Source organism: Carlito syrichta, unplaced genomic scaffold, assembly GCF_000164805.1.
Source record: "Carlito syrichta isolate Samal-C Ts95f unplaced genomic scaffold, Tarsius_syrichta-2.0.1 Scaffold308105, whole genome shotgun sequence".
In the NCBI taxonomy this organism is placed as follows: domain Eukaryota; kingdom Metazoa; phylum Chordata; class Mammalia; order Primates; family Tarsiidae; genus Carlito; species Carlito syrichta.
In genome coordinates this window covers 118,317-138,289 of record NW_007252201.1, presented here as the reverse complement: position 1 = coordinate 138,289, position 19,973 = coordinate 118,317, and the positions used below count along the sequence as shown (strand labels likewise).

The window sequence follows — 19,973 nt, the reverse complement described above, 5'->3', positions numbered from 1 at the left end:
AGTAGTTAACATAAGGGACAGCACAGATACAGAGCACAGAAAGTTCTGTTAGATCTGGTTTATACCTGGGTATCTGAAACAAAATAATAATGCCAAATTATAGAAATGAGGAAGCAGGGGAGTCAGGTCATATTGTGGAGAGAGATAAGCTGTTGATTTTAGACATGCTGAGTTTATAGTAGACCTTTGCTTGAAGATTCCCAGAGGTATTAGAAAATGCCTAACTGTAGTTCAGAAGTAGACTTGGGAGTGGGGTTGGTGATCATGGTGAGAGCCTTAAGATTATCTGGGCTTCCATTAGTACGTTGTAAAGACCTTAGCCAGGCAAGAAATAGGAACTCAGAGAGATATAAAGAAGAACCAAGAAAGGTTTTTTTATTTGTATCAACACACTAAGTAGAAGAATCTATATTATAAGAAAAGATCACTTGTTATAGCCAAGAGGAGATCTTTTCTGGCCAATTAGTTACTTCACTAGAGTGTTGGGAAATAGAATTTGACTGCAAAAAACTAGAGGAGAATATGAATGGGAGAGAAAGTCAATGCGTGCAGTTTGAAAGAAAGTGGAAGAAAAGAGTGAAGTGTTTGAGTGTGGCAGAGTCCAGTCTTGGTGCGTATCAGGAAGGGAAAGGCCTCTTGCAGGGCTAAGGTTTTCTTTGATCCCAGGGAAGGAAGACGTGAGAGACACCAAGATGAACATAGAGGAAGGCTATGTGTGGAGAGCTGATGAGGGAGACTGTGTACTTCGTGGCCCGGGGGTTCTCCTTGGTGAAGGCACTGTGACATGCTCAGGAGGAGGCATTCAACTCCACAGTGTTTACGTGTAGCCAAGAGCTTCAGAGTACTATTTTGAGTATTGAATTGAAACAACAAAGTACAAATACTATATATTTGATAAACCTATTTAGATACTCTGAATTTGGAAGCATTTTGTTTTATTGTTGTTTTTTAATTCAACTTTTTGTTTTTCTGCATGTCAAGAGCACCATAGGTAAAAAAGCTAATCCCTATGTGGAGTGGTATGACCCCAAATTCTTATCTTCAAGTCTTTTAGCTTAAATAATGAACTTTTATTCTCACAACCAGTCTTGTGGCAATCACTAGCCAACATGTGTATTGAGTCCTTTTCACCGGAGCACGTTTTCTGCTCTGAGAGAAATGTCTTTTGTAATCTGCTGTGGTCACTTAGTTAGGACACATGTCTGAAAACTTCCTGTTCTGAAAGTTTGAACTGTTCAGTGTTGTAGTTTTAAGAGAGCAATCATGTTTGGGTTGTTTGTTTTTTTGTTTTGTTTTGTTTTTGCAGGTATGAAGCTCCAGAAATAGCTCTAAATTGTGGAATAATGTTAAGAGAATGCATCAGACATGAACCACTTGCAAAAATCATTCTGTGGTCGGAACAGTTTTATGATTTCTTCAGATATGTCGAAATGTCCACATTTGACATAGCTTCAGATGCATTTGCCACATTCAAGGTAACATAAAAACTGAAATTCTAAATATACTTGCAAGTCAGATGAACAAGCGTGCTGTTTTCCTAAATTACTTTCATTACCCTCCTAAATCCATACACGGCTGCCCTCTAGTGGGAATAGGAAGATATGTTTTACATGTGTTTGTGGAACTTAGATATGTGCAGTAATGTTACAGCTTAAAAGGGGTGGAATAGTTAGATTCTAAGGTCTGTCTAAAAGACAGAAGTTCTACATGGTCAAAATTACACTTTTCTGTTAAATTACCCATTAAGTATGGTATACTATACAGTACATCTAATAACCAGGTTTTCTCCTGTGTTAGAACATTCTGTAACAGTTACTTTGGTTAAGTATCAGGTGAAGTAGTTGGCTTCTGTTCAAAGGCCATGTTAATTTATAATATACATGTCATTAGATATTAGAACCACATTCGGGACAGAGATACCCACACTGTGGACAGGTCTAAGGGAACAGTGATTCACCTCTCCCATCTCCAGCTCACAGAGCATGTCTTTTAAATGCAGTATGTGGACAGAATCACCTGTGCTATTTAAATTATTATGTATCCTCCCCTGCTCCCCCATCTACCTCACCTCCCTGGTTGTATATTTGTATAAATTAAATACACATATAATATGACTCCATTGTACAGCACACAGATTGGTTTTGATTTGCAGGGTCTGTACTGTTTAAGATATATGCATAAAGTAGTGATCTTTATTAGTTTTTTTCACAATGAGAGCAAGCCTTAATATGTTACATTCCCTTATAAAATGTCTGACCTTATAAGTGAATATTTAGAACTATTTTAACATAACCAGTATTTAGCATACTTACATGTTGACAACCATGCTCAGAAACCATGAACACTATTACAATGTGAAAGGGCCACTTTTCTTGTGAGGGTTCAACATATGATTATAAAGAGCACACACCTTGGCCTCTGGGTAAAATACATACTACTTCAGAGTGAACGAATGCCCTTAAGATAGGATAAATTGTGGGGATCTGGTCATGAGAGTTTCACATTGAATGAGAATGAAGTCATAGTGTGAAGTGCCCACGGATTTATTTCCCAGAACCCTTATTGAGGTGTCAGAAACCTTAGGCAAGAACACAGATATTTATATGTCAGTGTACAAAGCAAAATGAATTTGAGATTATAACATAGAGTGGTCAATATGATGTCTTAGGTATCACCGCAGTTGGTGGGATAGGACTCATGATTAGAATACATCGATGGAAGGGTGTGCCCCATTGAGAAGCAGCAGACCCGTCATGAAGGGAGTTGTAGCAGCACCCTGTGTCAAGGAGAGATTACCCTGTGTGGAAGGACAGCCAGGAGCCTGAGAGTGGCAACACTCTGGGCACATGAGGGTGAGGGAAGAGGATTGAGGAGCAGCAGTGGTGTGGGAGAATGCAGCAAGACCCCACCACATGGAGAACGTGGAGGACATGCTCCTGGCACAGATGGCAGAAGTGGCTCAGAGGTGAGAGAGATGTGCTGACGACATGCCAGAAATGTGATTTGCAGTATCTGAATCTTGACTGGCCATGCTGATAATTTCATTTCAATTAGGGTTACTTCTTTCAGTTATTCTCACCAAGGAGAAAATGGTGGTCATTTTCAGGTCATAATGGCCAGAGAGGGAAAGACTGGGCAGCCAGGCAGGTTGTCTCTGTTTGGAAAAGGGAAGTCTCAGAAAACAACTTAGCATTCTAAAGATGAGCTCTAGGAGAGAGCACTGGGGAACTGGATTGGACTCTGCATCTCAGGTGCTCCTGATTACACAGAAAGTGGGGAGCTCATTAAAGAGGCCCTTGAAGAGAGAACTCTTCGAGAAATAAAATGAAGCAGAGCCCACAATCAAGACAACATGTAAGAGAGGCAGAACCTACTATCATCATCTCAGGAGGGCTAAACTACCAAACAGACCAAAGCTACCACCCCACTTCTCCCTAAAAGAAAATCCAGTCAGAATAGGGAGAAAGGCCTGAAGGGGACAGTCTCACAGCTTCACACCAAAAGTATGACAAGGAAGAAAAGAGAACTGCTCCTTTCCTGTTGGTGTCCTCTTTGCAGAGGATATTTGTAAAATGGAAAAGGAGACTAGATCTGTGGTTCATGCTTTCCTTTGAGAATGTGGCAAGAGCTCCCTTCCCAGAAAGTGCACTCTATACACAGAAAATCTCAAACATATTCAGCTTATCCATAGCCCTGAACTCAAAGCCCATGGAACAGGTGCTGAGTTTTGAAAGGAAATTGAAACTGCTCTAAATGTGTCCTAGCTTCATAGCTTGAATGAATGGATAATGAGATAGTAAACCAGGTGGCCAAATATTTGTTAATTATTTTTTTCTTTTTTGAGGAATTGAGGAAATGGGAAGGGCATTGGAAGGCTGACAAATATATTTCCAATTTTCCAGAATAAAAGAAGGTAGATTCCCCAGAGAGGCTGGTGGAGCTAGGAACTTGATGTTATGCTTGTGTGAAGTTCTAGAAAGTATTTAAAAAGAGATAATTTCTGAGCATTTTGAAAACTGTTGTACCCACAACCAGCATGGATTCACCAAGAGTAAGTTCAGTCATACTGATCTCATAGATGTCGGTGGATCAGGGAGGGTAAGGGCATGGATGCCTGGGTTCATACCAGCTCTCCTGCTGATTTAACCTCAATCTCTTCATCTGTTAAAATTTGGGTAATTGTATAGGCATGTCAGGGTAATTATGCCTCTACACAGTATGTGTGCAGTAAACACATTTGCTATTAGAATTATTTCTTTGTGACAGTGAAGATATGCTAGATGTTGGATAATTCTACAATTCTGTTTTCATGGAAATAATTTAAAAAGCTGAGCTAGATGGAGTTTGCAATATAGTGATTTACAGTTAATTGAATGCCATATCCATACACTATTGGCAAGTGGATTGCCATCACCCTGGAGAGAACCTTCCAGTGAATCTCCCTGGGCTTTTCTCACCCAGCCCAGCTGAAGGCTTTTCTTAATGATTGAATAAAGGGTGACAAGGCGTTCTTATCAATCTGTAGACACTAGCCATGAAGGGAAAGATAGCGGATAGCAGTGGATCCTAAAATTTAGAAAGATCCAGAGAGGCCAGAATATAACAGGATAAAATTAAATACAGAGAACCAAGGTCTTCCACTTGAGGACCCAACTGTATAAATCTGAGTTGGAGGAATAAGACATAATGATAGTTAATACTAAATAAAGTGATCACCAAGTATAATAATTACTTACTTTCCTGTCATACTTAAGCCTGTGAAAAAAACACTGTTCATCTCCTTTACAGATGAAGAATGTGAAACCTAGAGATGTTGAGTGAAGTCAGACAATAAATGGGGAGGTCAGCACTGGAATCCAGTCAGGCCGACTACAAAGCCCACTCTGAGTAAACAGTTCTGAATACATCCAGTAAAATTAAATAGTATGATGCTGCTGCCCCCCAAGCTCCATGTTGACTACACAGCATGTAACCTAAGGAGCTAATTGATGGTCTCACTCCACTATAAGCTTATTAGGTAACAACACATAAATGTGTTCCATTCCAGGCGCTACACTTTAAGAGGCACATAGACAAATAGATGACTTTCAGAAGACAGTAGATGGTGAGGGAGACACAGAACCCTGTCATTCGAGGAGTGGTTAAAGGAACTGGACGTATTTAGCCTGGAGAAGAGAAGACTCGGTAGGGACTTGTCATGAGAGCACTGCTTGTATTTGAAGTGGGGTCCTAATGGACTAAACATGTATCTGTTGGCTCTGACTGTTCTGGAAAGAACTTGGGGTTAGGTTTTACTGTAGCACAGGAAACACTCTCTAACTGTAAGAGCTCCAAAGGTGAACCACACAATTGTAAGAATTGAGTTGCTTGTCCTTGGACATAGTTAAACATCAAGTAGGAAATGGGCCAAGGTGAATGTGCAAATAAGCCTTCTGGGTTAGCAGTATTTCTTCAGGGATTCCAAGCCTGTCTTTGTCACATGATGCTTGGGCCCAGACTTGAACTTTCAGGAAGTTTTTAAATTCAGCCCACCCTAAAAGTTGGCTGCTCAGTCTGCTGGATGTAGGAAATGACTCCTAGTCTTTCTCCAAGTTTTTTTTATGCCAGGACTGGAATTCAGATAAGTGGGAGGTCAGAAATCATTTTCTTCTCCCTTCTGCTGACTGACCTAGCAGTTCGCTAGTCTGAATCACATGTACCCTGTAAACTTTGTAGGTCACTGACCAGATTCTGATGCATGCCCTTTGCCCTTCATTTTCTATTCTGTTGGTTGGGTTTCTGCCTCCCACCCCACCCTGGTTTGAGCCCTCCAGAGTTTTTAGCTGTAGTCACTAGGGTAGGGTTCTTTCTCATCTCGGTAGATAGAAGCTACCCACGTCCCCATCTCCTCCTTTTCCTAGTTTAGTATTAGCCTTATTCTCAGTGCTGGCTCTTAGCAGTTGCTCTTTTACTACTAGTGTCTTACCTTCCCCCCGCCCCCACCCTAGGCCCTGGATGACCCTTTTAAACAAAGGGCTTTCCTCCTGTGATGCATTGGAATCAGTTCCTACTTGAGCAGTCTCAGAGTGCCCCCTTTCAGCCTCTCCTACCCCAAGGCTGTTGAGATTTGGAGGTTCCTCTTTATGTGGCCCACCGTGGGTCTCGTGCTCCTGTTGAGGCATCTTTTCAGAGTGAATAGACGCTTTACTAAAACTTCCAGTAAAAATCTGTTGTGCAGCATGTTTATACCTGATTAGATACTTTCTATTTACCTTTCCTAAGAATCCAATCCCCAGTTGAGAGCCAGCATCTCTCCAGATCCCTCCTTCTTGGCTCTCTTCATCAGATTATAACAGAACAGTGAGCAGTGGGTTCCTTCCACTGTGCTAGAACGACTTAGCCACTAAGTAGTCTGGTATGGGACCTGACACATAAATCTCTTAATTCACTTAATCATTCACCAAGTCTCTGAGTGCCTATCGTGTAGCAGGCACTGTTCTTCTGGGGGTTCAACAGTGAACCATGCAAACAAACCTTGCCCTCATGGCACCTCCACAAAGGAACATCAGCCTAAACAAACCACAATCACATGTTGAGAGGTGGGAAGTGCTCTTTAACAGACATGTATTATGTGTCTTGTATGCTTGGTACATTTCCCTTAAAGTCCTCATGTTCCTCTGTTCTTTGCATCTGTGATCCCATGGACCAAGATACTGAAATAATGCAAATTCTCCTACCACTTTCCTCCTCTTCCTCCCCCGAGGAGAAACTCTTATAGCCACATTCTTGAGGGTGCTCAAGATAAACTCCAGGTTTTCTAGTTTTGCCTGTTAATCCTCAAGGAGGATTTGGAGAAAATTGGGTAGGTCCTTCCTAGGCATCCCCTGTTGTAATCGGAAAATATGATACATACCCTATCCAGCAGTTTGAACAACTGTAAATCTTTGGGGTGGGGCTAGAAGCCATCCTAAAAGCATTCTTTGAAGATTGCTTAATGTGATGTTTTTCCACATGTTCCCTGATTGTATTGGTTCATTCATTGATGTATTAGATTAAGCTCTCAACTATGTGCTGGGCACTACATAAGTGCTGGAGATTCAAAGGTTAGTAAAAATAGACATGATCCTTGTATTTATGAAACTTATAGTCTAGTACAGGAGAGACTTGGATCAAATAATCCACAAACAGATGTGAAGTCACAACTATAACTTCATGTTGATGACCTACCAGGAAGAGTTCCCGGCAGAAGTGATGCTTAGTTAAGTCCAAAGGATGCATAATAGATAACCGGGCAGAGGACAAAGGTTGTACAAAGGCCTTTTGGGAAAAAATGTTAACAGAAGGCAGGTGATGAAAGAGCTCCCTACAGAACCTCTGAGACCTGATAGGTCTCTGCAAGGGAACTCGAACAGTAGCAGTTTCCACATTTGTTTGATTGTGGAACATTTCCTAGAGTATTTTTCAGGACCAATAATACTACACTTCAACATACTTCAGGAAACACTAGTTCACTGTAACATGGGCAACATTCAAACATAAACAGGAATAAAAGGAAGGAAAGTTGGTTGGGAGAAAGGAGATTATTGGTGCTAGCCTCTGTAGTAGTAGTGTTTGAAGGAACTCGATTTCATTAGTTCACCCGCTTCTTACTGGGCATTCCTTCTACCATTCTCTTTCCCACCTGGTGAGTCCAAGGCTAATCCATTGCTAACTTTTAGGTACTTGAAGGCGCAGGGATCATGTCTTTTTGTCTTTGAAGCCCCAGCACCTAGAACTTTACCTGGCACATAGTAGATATTTCCTTGAATTGTTTCTGGGAAAGCTATAGGGTGAGACATGCTCTCTATTTCATGGTGATACAAAATTGAACTGTAGGGCAAACTAATTGTTGATTTTATATTTTTGTAGCAACATTCTGCTTACCTAGAAGCTAATATTTATAATATGATGGGGCTTTTAAAATACTTTCTATCTCTGAAAAAAAGATTGCATTAGATATGAAACTGAATGTAATTGAATTTAGGGGGAAGAAAATAGAACCTTCTTTACTTTTTCTAATTAAAGGAAATTTCATCTTTCTTCACCAGGAGTGCTAAATGGGCACGGAATTCTATTTGACATTTTACCACTACTATTAACTTTTATTTTACTATAATTCTTTATTCCCTTCTTTTAGATTATATTCTCATTGCCTTATAGTTTGTTTTTTAATTTTTCCATCTAAGAGATTTTTGACTAATCTTAATCATTAATATTGCAATTTCAAATTATTAATGACTTATTTGCTCTTGTATAGAATCAGTATTCTCAGTACAATTCATGTTCTAATGTTAAATATAGTACTTTTTAACAACAGTTTTTATCAGGTAAAATGGCATGGAATGTTTTAGAATTCTCTTTTATGAAAGAACTTCAGTGGAGAACAACTGCAAAAAATTTTTTTCTTTTTTTAGGATTTACTTACAAGACATAAATTGCTCAGTGCAGAATTTTTGGAACAACATTATGATAGAGTAAGTATATGAAATATTATTCTTAAGTATAAATAATAAATTGTAACTTTTGTTATCAGAAATGAAAATTTTAAATTAGATTTTGTACCAAAGTATTTATTTTGTATATATAATGTATTTATTTCTATACTAAAACAGTTTGTAGAGTGTTACTTGGTCAGAAACATATCTTTTTGATTAGTACCCTGCCATTTGAATGTTGTATTACTTTAAAAGAGGAAATAGAGTATTTTGCTGCTGAATGATAGCACAGTTAAGATAAAAGGATAATTATGATCTGACATTCTGGCTTTTCCTTCCTTTTCCATCAGTTGCCCAACATTTCTGCTGCATACAAATAGAAAGGTAGGCAACAGCTGGCAGGATGCAAGCAGCACTGGTCAGAGGAGACAGGAGCCCAGCTCTGTTCCTATTGTACTGCTGACTTCTTTGTGGCCATAGCCAAGGCATTTAACCACTTGAGGACTTAGCAGTCTATCCTTATTGTAAAATGAGGTAATTGGACTAACCTGTCAGTAAGGTCCCTTCCAGCACTGAGTCAAGTGTCAGACGTTTCTGGTGATAGCATCCCCCAGAGACTGGTAAAGATTCTCAGAGTGCTTTGATCACTTGGTTTCCATAGAACTGCACGGCCATCTCTAGAGCTGCGGTGTAAAGCGTTCTCTTCTACCACATGCCAGTTCTGCTTGCCTCAGGGGAATCTTCTGCAGTCCCCACAATACTCTCTTAGGACATAGCAGTTTAGCTACACATTGTTCAGGATCTGCTAGGTGGCTCTTAGAGAAGTTAGAATAATAGCAGTCCACTTAAAATTCCTATTTTTCATGCAAGGTTTGGTTCAGATTGTCATTTTCCCACTAATTGTTTGAATTTTTGAAATCTTAAGTATTATTAAAACTTAATTGTTGTTCACTTTGCTGTCCAAATAAGATTCTTGGAGGCAAAAATCTTATGCTTTCTCATTCTTTTGTATTTTTCCCTGTCTTCCCCTCCCACTCCCAATAACATCATAACACAATGCTGAGGACATACTTAAACCCCTCATAAATAGTCCCGTAAATGGCTTAAGCATTGCTAGTTCTGTATGTTTATCTCTTCCCATGTATATTTGGATAAGAGTCTGTTTCTTTTTGTATGTTTATTGGTTCACAATGGCAGCCTTGCCATTTAATCAGGGCCTTTTTACAGTAAGTAAGTGTGGACTTGAGCTCATCAGATTACCCAGTGTCTGCCTACCCTACCTTTTGCTAGTAAGGCCTCAGGCGACTGCTTCATTCCTCTTCTGTGTCTTCAGGATCTTCAGCCCTAAGGCTCATAATGGTACCTGCCTACTAGGATCATTGTGAGGATTAAGACAAAAATGTGTATGTGATGTGCATGGCACAGTACCTGAAACATAGGAAACGTTTAATGAACATTAGCTAATCTGTTATCATCACCACATGATCTCAAAGATTTTTTAACATACTAGTAACTTAAGGCCTCCCAGAGACATAGACTAGCTAATTTCTAAGACATTTACTACAGGCAGCAAAATCTGTTTAATCCTGTGGTTAAAAAGTATCCTCCATGTTATTAACGGATGACATCAGTTAACAAGATTTTAGAAAAATGTACATGAGGCAGCTATCACATATATACAATGCAATCAGATCTGATGGAAGGAGAAACAAGGTGGGATTTATGGGTAATTTAAATAAAGCCCAAAGTGAGATTATTACCCCAAAATGCATGCTCTAAATTCCTGTACACTTTGGCTCAGAGCTTTCTAATTACCAAAGCATAGAAAGAAATTCAATTAGAAGATAACAATATTTGTAAAGTAAAATATATGCTGGTTGCTTAGAAGAAACAGCTTTTTCCAGTACTGGGTCCTGAAACAAATCTATCCCATTGGCATTCTTAAAGTGGAGTCAGGTTACAGTGTCATGCAGTGGACAGTAATCATAGAGTGACACTGCAGTAAATAGAATACTCAACTGAAGTGCAGTTTCCTAAAAACAAGTCTTTGAGGAACCCAGAAGTGGGTGGGCAGGAAGGTGTCTAGGTTTGTTACCTGTCTTCTGCCTGTCCTAATCCAGAGAGAAAACCTAACATATCTGGAAGTTATGTACATACTCTTCTTATGTACGTGTTTACATAATATGTATACTCTTCATGCAGTTCTCCATGAAAAATGTCTTACAACCAAATTTATTCAAAGAATCATGCAGCAGAAAATCTTAACTTGCATTTTCTGTTAAGAAATTGAGGTGTACTCATTTTGAGTTACTGATTAAAAGATTCAATTGTTTTGATCTTCAGTTTGATGATTATTTGAGGAGAAGGTAAAGTTAACAGCTTTTTCTGAAAAGAGAGAATGTTAACTTGCTGCATATTAAATAGATGGACTTCTTACCTCTGCCTAGAGGTAAGCAAAAAAAAAAAAATCTAGGCAATTGTGGGCTAGCTCTAAACCTGGAGGGCTAGATAGTAAATATTTGGTCTCTGTCAGCTCTCCTGTCTGTTGTATTGTGAACACAGCTGTAAACAATACATAAATAAAGGAGTTCGTTTTCAGCAAACAAATGAACATGGCAGTGTTTCAGTAAAATTTTATTTACAAAAACAGGCAGTGGGCTGGATTTGGCCCATGGGCCTTCGTTTGCCATCTCCTGCTCTAGACTACAGATGAATGGCTAGTAAAGACCCATCATAAAACATAGGACAAATAGTTTTTTGCATGGACAAAGCAGGCATCCAGTAGCACCTACCATGACCAGTGAGGTCTCAGGAAAAGCACCAATATCCAACAGTCATATGAGTTCTGCAGATTTGGGGGATGTTTTAAACCTATCCAAGGTTTAAACAAACTAGATATAGATAAAATCTTAAAGCTAACTGGCCTTGTCTACAAGTTTTTGAAGGATAGCCTTTGCCCCTATGTGTCTGTCATTTCCACTTTGTAACTCCTGGCTTCTACCCTTCACCATTCCAGTGACACCATTCTTGTCAGTAACCTCCATTTTGAAGATGTAGTGGACATCTTGTCAGTTCTTAAATCTGCGTGTGGCATTTTGCTCTCCCCAGGTCTCCACTCATGCTATATCCTTCCTTTTATTTATCCCCCAAGATTCTCCCCCTCATTTCTACATGAAATCCCTCCTACCCATCAAGTTTGAGCCTAAGCATCCCCCTTCTTTAGGATGTTTGTCTATTAATACAGTGCTGAATTTCTCCTCTTCTGTTTTAAATTATTTTCTCTCACTTGATATATTGAAAGAACAGGTAACTTCCTCTTTGTGATTGTGTTTTGGATAAATTAAGTTCTTGTTTACAAAAAATATACATGACTTTTCTAATCTAACACCAAGAAATGAAAGCTGACTCAACAGTGGGGAAACCATGAGGGGAAAGGAGTTATGTTTGGTGCATATGGAGTTTGGGGTGACAAAGAAGACTACATTTGAGCTCTCTTTGGGCCTGACTGGAGCTGGTAGGGTTGGGGTTTCAGGAGCCTTCTTCAAGGAGGTGATCAGTGGGATCACCTGACAGTCTCTGAGAGAATGCATCAGAGGAAGGCATGACAGCAGCAGGGAAGCCAGTGCAGCCATTGGCCCTCATGATGTTAGAAGTGTGTACTTAAGCTAATTTATAATGTTACCTAGCAGTCTTTTTTTTTTTTTTTAAGAAATTAACCCTATTTTCTTATCTCTTAGTTTTTCAGTGAATATGAGAAGTTACTTCATTCAGAAAATTATGTGACAAAAAGACAGTCACTCAAGGTATGACACATTATTTTATGTCGTTTATTCCTCTTCATCCTGTGTCTGAAATTTAGATTTGGGGATAGAGAAATGTGCTAGTATGGGTTGTAGACCTTAAGGGTTAAGTACATTTGTCTGTGATCAAGATTTTTGCAGATAGGAATGGGATTTGGTAGTGATCCATGCAGGGCACCTGACTCCTTGTAAGGTGGAGACACCAAAAGGGAATGGACAGAAGTTTGAAGAGGACTTTATCTCCTAGCAATGCATTATTTTAGGTTTCGAGGCATATTTTTAAAACTTAGGGTCAAGTCAGTTAGATGAAAGCACTCAGGTACTGTGCTCCCCAGGCTGCTGCCTGAGGAGCACAGGTTGCTGTGTGAGGGGAGTGGGAGATGGTGATGTGAGTGTGAGGCTGTGGTCCATAGGCAGGTTTAGCTGCCTTTATATCAAAATTGGATATCCATTTGCAGTTTAGGAATGTTAAATTTAAGATATAAAACCTAGAACTGGGATTGGCAAACTATAACCCATGGGCCAAATCCAGCCAACTGCCTATTTTTGTAAATAAAGTTTTATTGGAATTGCTCATTAGACATTCTCATTTATTTACGTATTGTCTGTGGCCGTCTCAAACTCCAACAGCAGATTTGAATAGTTGCCCGGAGACCCTAGGACCTGTAAAGTCTAAAATGTTTATTTACTGTTTGGCCCTTTACAGAAAAAATTTGCTGATCCCTGCTCTAGAAAATTCTTATAACAGCAAATAAATGCATACCCTCCATTCTATCAGTAAGCAGTCCTGACAGGAACCATAGATGAAATCACAATGGACTGGGGAGAGGGGGAATCAAAATTCCATTTACGTTTTTTGCCAGGACCATTTTAGATTCTTCTTTGTGCAGAGTTCTTCCCCTCAGAGATTTCTGAATTCACACTGATCAAGACTCCTCTCCTTATTCCCTTTCCTAAAATGGGAAATCTCCCTTGAAGACCTTGTCTTTCCATAGGAAGATACCAAGGACACAAGGAGCATCTGTAATACTTTTGTCCTTTAACAAAAATGCTCTCTATCAATCAAATTTTCAATCAAATCTTTTCTATCTGATCAGCTACTTCCCTCTTTTCAAATAAGGCTGTAACTCCTACAGTCAAGGCACAATAATAGCCACAGCTGGGAAATATGTTGCTACTGACATATTCCAGTCAGGCCCCAGTGCTTTCCCCTAAGTACTGTTGCTTGGGCCCAGCCTCCCAGCCATCCTTCTCGTCCTGGGTTAGGGATCCTTAACTATCCTATTTCCTACTCCAGGTGTTCTGGCTAGATGACCATCTATTATCCTTTCATCTTCAGGGGGTTATACAGAACTTCCAGCAGCTGTTGGAGGAGTTTCTCCTCTCTGTACATTAGTATGATAAAGTGGAGGTTCCGAGGATCTTTCCTGCTCTGTGATCCTCAAAGAGCCAAGACATCCTACTCTCCTCAGTAGTTACACAAATGCTCACAGTTGGGTGGAGTCAGTATCTTCTAAGGCCAGGAATGCCAGACAGGATGACCTAGGATAGTACCCTGTAGGGCTAGTACCTCTTAATGGGGGGGGCAGAGTTTATTGACAATTTAATAAACTTTACCAATTTTTGGATTCTTGGACTACTTGGATAAGGAGAACAGTTTCAAAACCCTTCTGCCATTCAGAATTACCAACATCAAAAGGAGATTGAGGCCACCTTTTGTAAGCCCTTAGGAATGAATATGAAGCAAATCACATATTCCTGCAGGGTCTGTCAGTGGTAGGCCACATTAAATACCTCAGGAACACATGGAGCAGTTTTGGGACCTTAAAAATGGATTTAACTTGTACTTTAAAAATGGATTTTAACTTGTACTTTCTTTTTTGTAACCACATTGGCATTTCTTTATTCCCATATTTACTTTGTCGGCAAATGTGTATTTCCTATGTAAGACTTCAAGTTTTTTATTTCCTTGTCCTAAGAAATGTAAGGAATTACCAGTCATTTTCCTTCAGATAACTGAACTAAAATGAGCCATTTTCAGATTTTCCTTGGTTTCTGTGATAGAAAATAAACACCATGAAAGCTATAATCAACCTTCACATAGTACAGTAGATACTGGTTGCTTTTTACTTTAAAAATTGTAAATTGTGCAGTTCAGATTGATGTGAAGTCTGTCTGAGCCTTTGAGTTCTTTCTATACTTTTTTTTATAAATCCTAAGTAAAATAGATTTGTTTCCTTGCACATCAGATTATTTTTTACTTAATATGATGCCACGTTACTGATTCAGAGATCTGTTACCTGGAAACTTTAAGTATCTAGATCATAGCCAGGAACCCAGAAAGGAAGCAATGATACCAGAGGCACAGCGACTCCCTGCATGAGCATTTTTCTTCCCTTAGTCCTCACGCCACACCTCTTTAAACTTAGCTTCACACGTAGTCACACTTTTGTTTCTCCCTACACTCTCATGAGATGTTGGCGTTATTTTCCACCCCTGCTGTACAGATGGTGAACCCAAGGCACAGAGACATTAAAAAATATGCCAAGCTCACAAGGCGTAAGGAGCTGGGATCGGAACCAGGCAGGCTGGCACCAGGGGCCAAGCTTGTACCTGTCCTGCCTCCGCCTCTGTCCACAAGGACTGCAGCTCAGTGCCTGCTCCACTGCAGCTCTGCAGCCTGCACACTCAGTCTCGACTGGAAGCGGGCACATCACAACCTGAAGAAGTAACTGCTGGTTTTAGAAAAAGGACAGTCTAAATACGCAGCAACAGTTTTAAAATTACGAGCTTATGTGGTATATTCAACTCTCCAGAAGTTAGTAAGCCCTGAAGTGGACAGATGGTCTTTAGCTTAATTGATGTCATTAGTGATGATGCGAAGTCAGTAAGAAACCCCTGCATTATCTTCAGGATACTTTGCTTAAGAAGGAATAGAAAAGTATTCACTTTCATAAACCTTTCTGAATCAGGCATGATAAATTGGTAACTTGGGCGTGTGTAGGGAAACTTTGGACACAAACCTTTTTATCCTGGAAGGTCCAACTAAATAAAATTTAAAAATTGTAAAAATTAAGCTAAGGTTTGTGGTTAGTTAACAGGAATAATCAATAACTTTCCTTCTGAACATTTTCTTGATTAGTCTCTTTTTAGCAAGCTAACACAAATGCACAGTTTTTAAGGAGTAAGTTCTGACGGTCTCCATTCCCGGGTCATCGGTGTCTTCTATGTCTTCTGCAGAGAGCAGTGTCAAGCTTACCATAGATTTACTCTCCTAAGAGAAGGGTAGGAAGATATTCAAGTGGCAGGGAATAGGCCCTTGTTAACTTTTAGGTCATAATTCAGTTCAGTTCATCAATCTTTTGAGTGTCTGCTAATATTCTATACCTAATAGTGATGATTATAAAATGAGTTGTTTTTTAAACTTTGGTGTCTTTGATTCTTAATGGTAACATGAGAATAATTATTTAAATGTCTTCTCAGCTTCTCGGTGAACTACTATTAGATAGACACAACTTCACAATTATGACAAAATACATCAGTAAACCTGAGAACCTCAAATTAATGATGAACCTTCTACGAGACAAAAGTCGTAACATCCAATTTGAGGCCTTCCACGTTTTTAAGGTAGAGTACTGAAAACATAAATGATGTTTTCCTCTAGAGTTGTTCATCTTATTTTATTTTCAAATCACTGAGATATCATTAGCCTCATTTTGGTAATCTAAGTGGTATAATTCAATTCAGTCAGTTTTCATATTTGTGTGCTACAGAATTTAAACAAGTGTACCATTTAGATCTGGGAAAAGAAAGTATATCTATAGAGGAGCAAAACAAAAGCATTTCTTGATGTTGTCCATGGAATTTTTATTCTTAAAACCCAATCTGACCTCCTGTGCCCAGAAATAATTTCTTACCATTTTATTCTAAAATCACAATCTGTATTTAATACTAACCACTATGATTCAGGACTGGCAGAACGAGTTTGTTAATCCTATTTATGCTAAAACATGTTGTTGTTGTTATTATTTCCTCCAAATTGTAAAATAAGGTCTTAGAAAGCAAAAAACAATGACCGTGACCTTACCACTGCCCCAGGCAAGCTTTGGACGTGTGCCTCTGTGCTCTGCCTGCAGCTCAGCTGTGTCTTTGTGTCTTGTTCCTACTCTGTGACTGATGTGCATTTCTCTCCATGCAGGTGTTTGTAGCCAATCCTAACAAGACACAGCCCATCCTAGACATCCTCCTCAAGAACCAGACCAAACTCATAGAGTTCCTCAGTAAGTTCCAGAATGACAGGACCGAGGATGAGCAGTTTAACGATGAGAAGACCTATTTAGTTAAACAGATCAGGGATTTGAAGAGACCAGCTCAGCAAGAAGCTTAATTTCCAATAAACATCTAAAATATTAAATCTAAATTCAACGTTTGCTGTTAGCTATTCAGCATCAGGCACTCTTACCGATTCATGAGGAACATTACTGCTAATCTGCTGTTAAGTGAACGGTTTTTCATTTTACCCTTTTGTTTTTCAGTCCAGGTTGGAGATCGTAGCTGCTGCTGCTTGCACACTAGGGCACATATGGCTTTTTCTTGATCTTTGTGTCATTTCAGAATTCAAAGACTCCATTTGCTACAGGAGTTCTGAACATGGCTAGGTTCATGAAGGCAAATGTATAGATGAAAGTATGGTTTGGGGAGGAGGGCTTTGGTATTATCAGATTAAACCTATGTGTTTGCATCCACCTTTGTTGATGATCTGAGCGCAGTGTGGCATGTGCACACCTGGCATCCTTGCGTCAGATTGTACACCTTTGCTGACGGAAGATCATGCAGAGTTTTATCTGAAATCAGAGGGAAACCGTATCCAAGATGTGAGCTAATGGGGCGGATAAAGTTGACATGCTAATACATTGATACTGAAACTTAGCAACTTCTCAAAAGTGTGAAGCTTCTTATGGTCATAAGAAAAATGTATATATGCTTTCACAGCTTTCTAGAACTTTTTGACATTTGATTTTCTTGAGACTTGTAAACCTGGATATGTTGAAGGGTATTCGTTAATTTTACTTTCTGAAGGTATTTTAAAACAGTAGAGTTAGCAACACCACCTTGCACTTCATTTCAACACTGCTTACAGGTTTCTTTTGTATATAATTCTTAGAATGCTCATTTCTTTTAAATGGTTTAATTTGTACAGCAGAGGAATGTTATAGTAGTATGTAACTATTACCTAATACTGAGTTTTTGCAAAAAAAAAAAAAATGAATGCTCATATGTAATTGAAATACTTCAGATCACATGAAAATGCTGATTTAACATTTACGTATCACAGCATTTAAAAAAAAGTAAACCAGTCCTTTATATCAGTTACCTAATGGGGTGCCATCAAGAAGCTGAAACAGCCCTGGAACTCAGTCAGCCGCATTTTCCTGCTTAATATTGGCCTTATTCATTTAAAATGAGTTATGAATTTGCCAGATCTATGAATGATAGAGATTATGCTAAATTAATACCGAATCTTTGTGTGTGTGTGGGAAACCTGTAGAGCACCTTTTGTTTCTTAGAGTAAGTAATCCAGTACAATAGTTGTGAAACTGAATAATTAAAAGTTGGGATTTTTGGGAAGAGTTCCTAGTCATAGGTGTTCTATGGGGAAATTTATTTTTTTTAATGTCCTGTTCCTTAATGCTGCAAATTATCAGTATTTATAAAGTCACTGATTTTGCACCACTTTTTTGTTACTGTGACCACGGCAGAACACTGTCTCCTAGACTAGATCTATGTAAAGTTATTAGAATGGTCTCTGTTCATCCTAGTGATACGAAGATCACAACTAACAATGTACAAATCAGAGTTTGCCAGTTCAAATTCAGCATGGCTGTAGCTGACTAAGAAATTGATATAATTATTCTTTGCTAGCCTCTCTTACGAATTGAATTATTTATCAGCCAGTAAAATGAGCCTCCCAATTGATGTTTCAGCAGGTTTTAAAACCTTCAAGGGACACTAGTTAGGAAAATCGTTCCGGAAAATATAGGTATGTTTTATTTTATTAAAAGGACAGTCTACATTATAATTGGTTTTCCGAGACTGTCTTTACCAGAATTTGTGTGAAATAATCCGTGTTTTTCTACTGTAAGTAGGGAAAGCAGTTTATTCTTCTTGAAAAGAAAATCTCTTAAGATATTTAGGAAGGCAGACTTGGCCATGATGTGGCATCCCGGCTTTTGTGGTGTAGTGCTGTGTGTGTGGGGTTCGTGTGAAAACGTTGATTACATCGAGTGGAAGGAATGTCTCCTTGCCAAGCTCTTTCTTAGAACTTAAACAACAAAACAGCTTTCACTTTGGCAATTAGGTCGTAGCACTAGAGCTTTTTACGTGGAAGACGGTGCAGGGTGCAGTGTGTCAAAACATTAATGTGTAACTGTTGCATTGGAATTTGAAGGTAGTTAAGACTTTCTGGGTTTTGTTTTTAAACAAAACAATGTAAAAACACTCAGAGCTGGAAAGTTGCATTTGAAGTTATGATCATTTAATATATTCATATTACCAAATTATTATACTGGAAGTGGTTTCTTTTTGTGTTATAAAGGTTTAATTTTACATAAGGCAGTTACTTAATGTGATTTTTTTAACCCTTTAAAAAAAGCAGAGATGTATACATTTGTTAACAGTGCCATGAAAGCATTTTCTTTCTCCTGAGGAAAAGTGAATTTCTTATCAGAATATCTGGCTGGCCCTGTAATTTAAATTAAAATAAAATTTTGGAGAAACAGCGTTGTCTGTCTTTATGGTGTATTTTAGATGGTTGCATTTGTGTCACTGTGAATTTCATCACAAACTGAAAAAGGAATCATTGACACACACTCCTCTGTCTTTTTCCCTGCTCAGGGTTTTCTATGCCAGAAATGCAGTTTCACTTGTGCCCCCACGCTTGTGTTTTTCCCACCCTTCCTAAGTATTTTTATACCTTTTAATGGTACCATTATATTTATTAGACTATAATATTTCTCTCAGCTTCTTTTATTATTAATACTCCAAGGTGAAACTAACATGCTTGGCAGGAATATTTACCAGTGACTAGAGTGAAATTCTAGTGAAAGTTTCTAATGAAAGAGAACTGTGGCACCTGAGAGTGTCTCAGTGGCACTGCAGTCTGTAGTGCACAACTCTGCCCTCAACTCTTATTTTAACTCTTGTTCATAATTGGGATCTTTCTTCTCTGGGGTGAGGACAGGGGACATGCTTTTGCCAAAACCACCCTCATCCGAGTAACATCTTATTTGTTACCATTTCTGCCAGGTAGTTCAGTCTACTTATATGTTGTAGTTCCCCGAAGATGACAGGGTCTCATTCAGTTATGACCTGGAACTTTGCCACTTCTGAGGGTTGCCACACTGAAGGCTGGACTCATATTTCTGCTCAAATTCTACTTCCTGCCACAGTCACCAATTAGATGCCCTCCTCCCCATGCCAAAAACGTCCCAGGACACTGAACCTCAGATTAGAGCCACTCCAAGGTAATGAGAAACACCACAGGAGAATTTGCCAAAAATGTCCTTCAGAGGAACCGAGGGATGACCCGGGACACACTGCCCTTCAGGTGCTCCTAGATTTGTAAGATGTGTTCTTCCAACCATTTCCGCATCCTCAGTGTGTCATCTTTCAGAGACTAAGGCCGACTCTGACCATCTAGTTTGCAGAAGGCATGAAGAAC

General features: G+C 39.1%; 1 protein-coding gene across 2 annotated transcripts in view; it reads left to right on the top strand.

Annotated features, from left to right (window-relative positions):
• Window positions 1-19,033, top strand: part of CAB39 (calcium binding protein 39) — an 89,330-nt gene extending 70,297 nt beyond the window's left edge. Inside the window, exons 5-9 of one of the 2 annotated variants that reach the window (XM_021716000.1) lie at window positions 1,307-1,475; window positions 8,433-8,492; window positions 12,191-12,256; window positions 15,737-15,880; window positions 16,452-19,033. In XM_021716000.1, coding sequence (XP_021571675.1) covers window positions 1,307-1,475; window positions 8,433-8,492; window positions 12,191-12,256; window positions 15,737-15,880; window positions 16,452-16,640 — 628 coding nt within the window. In that variant the 3' untranslated portion in view covers window positions 16,641-19,033. The remainder of the gene's footprint in view (window positions 1-1,306; window positions 1,476-8,432; window positions 8,493-12,190; window positions 12,257-15,736; window positions 15,881-16,451) is intronic. The other variant, XM_008064932.2, reaches the window with a different exon arrangement.
• Window positions 19,034-19,973: the final 940 nt, after the last annotated feature.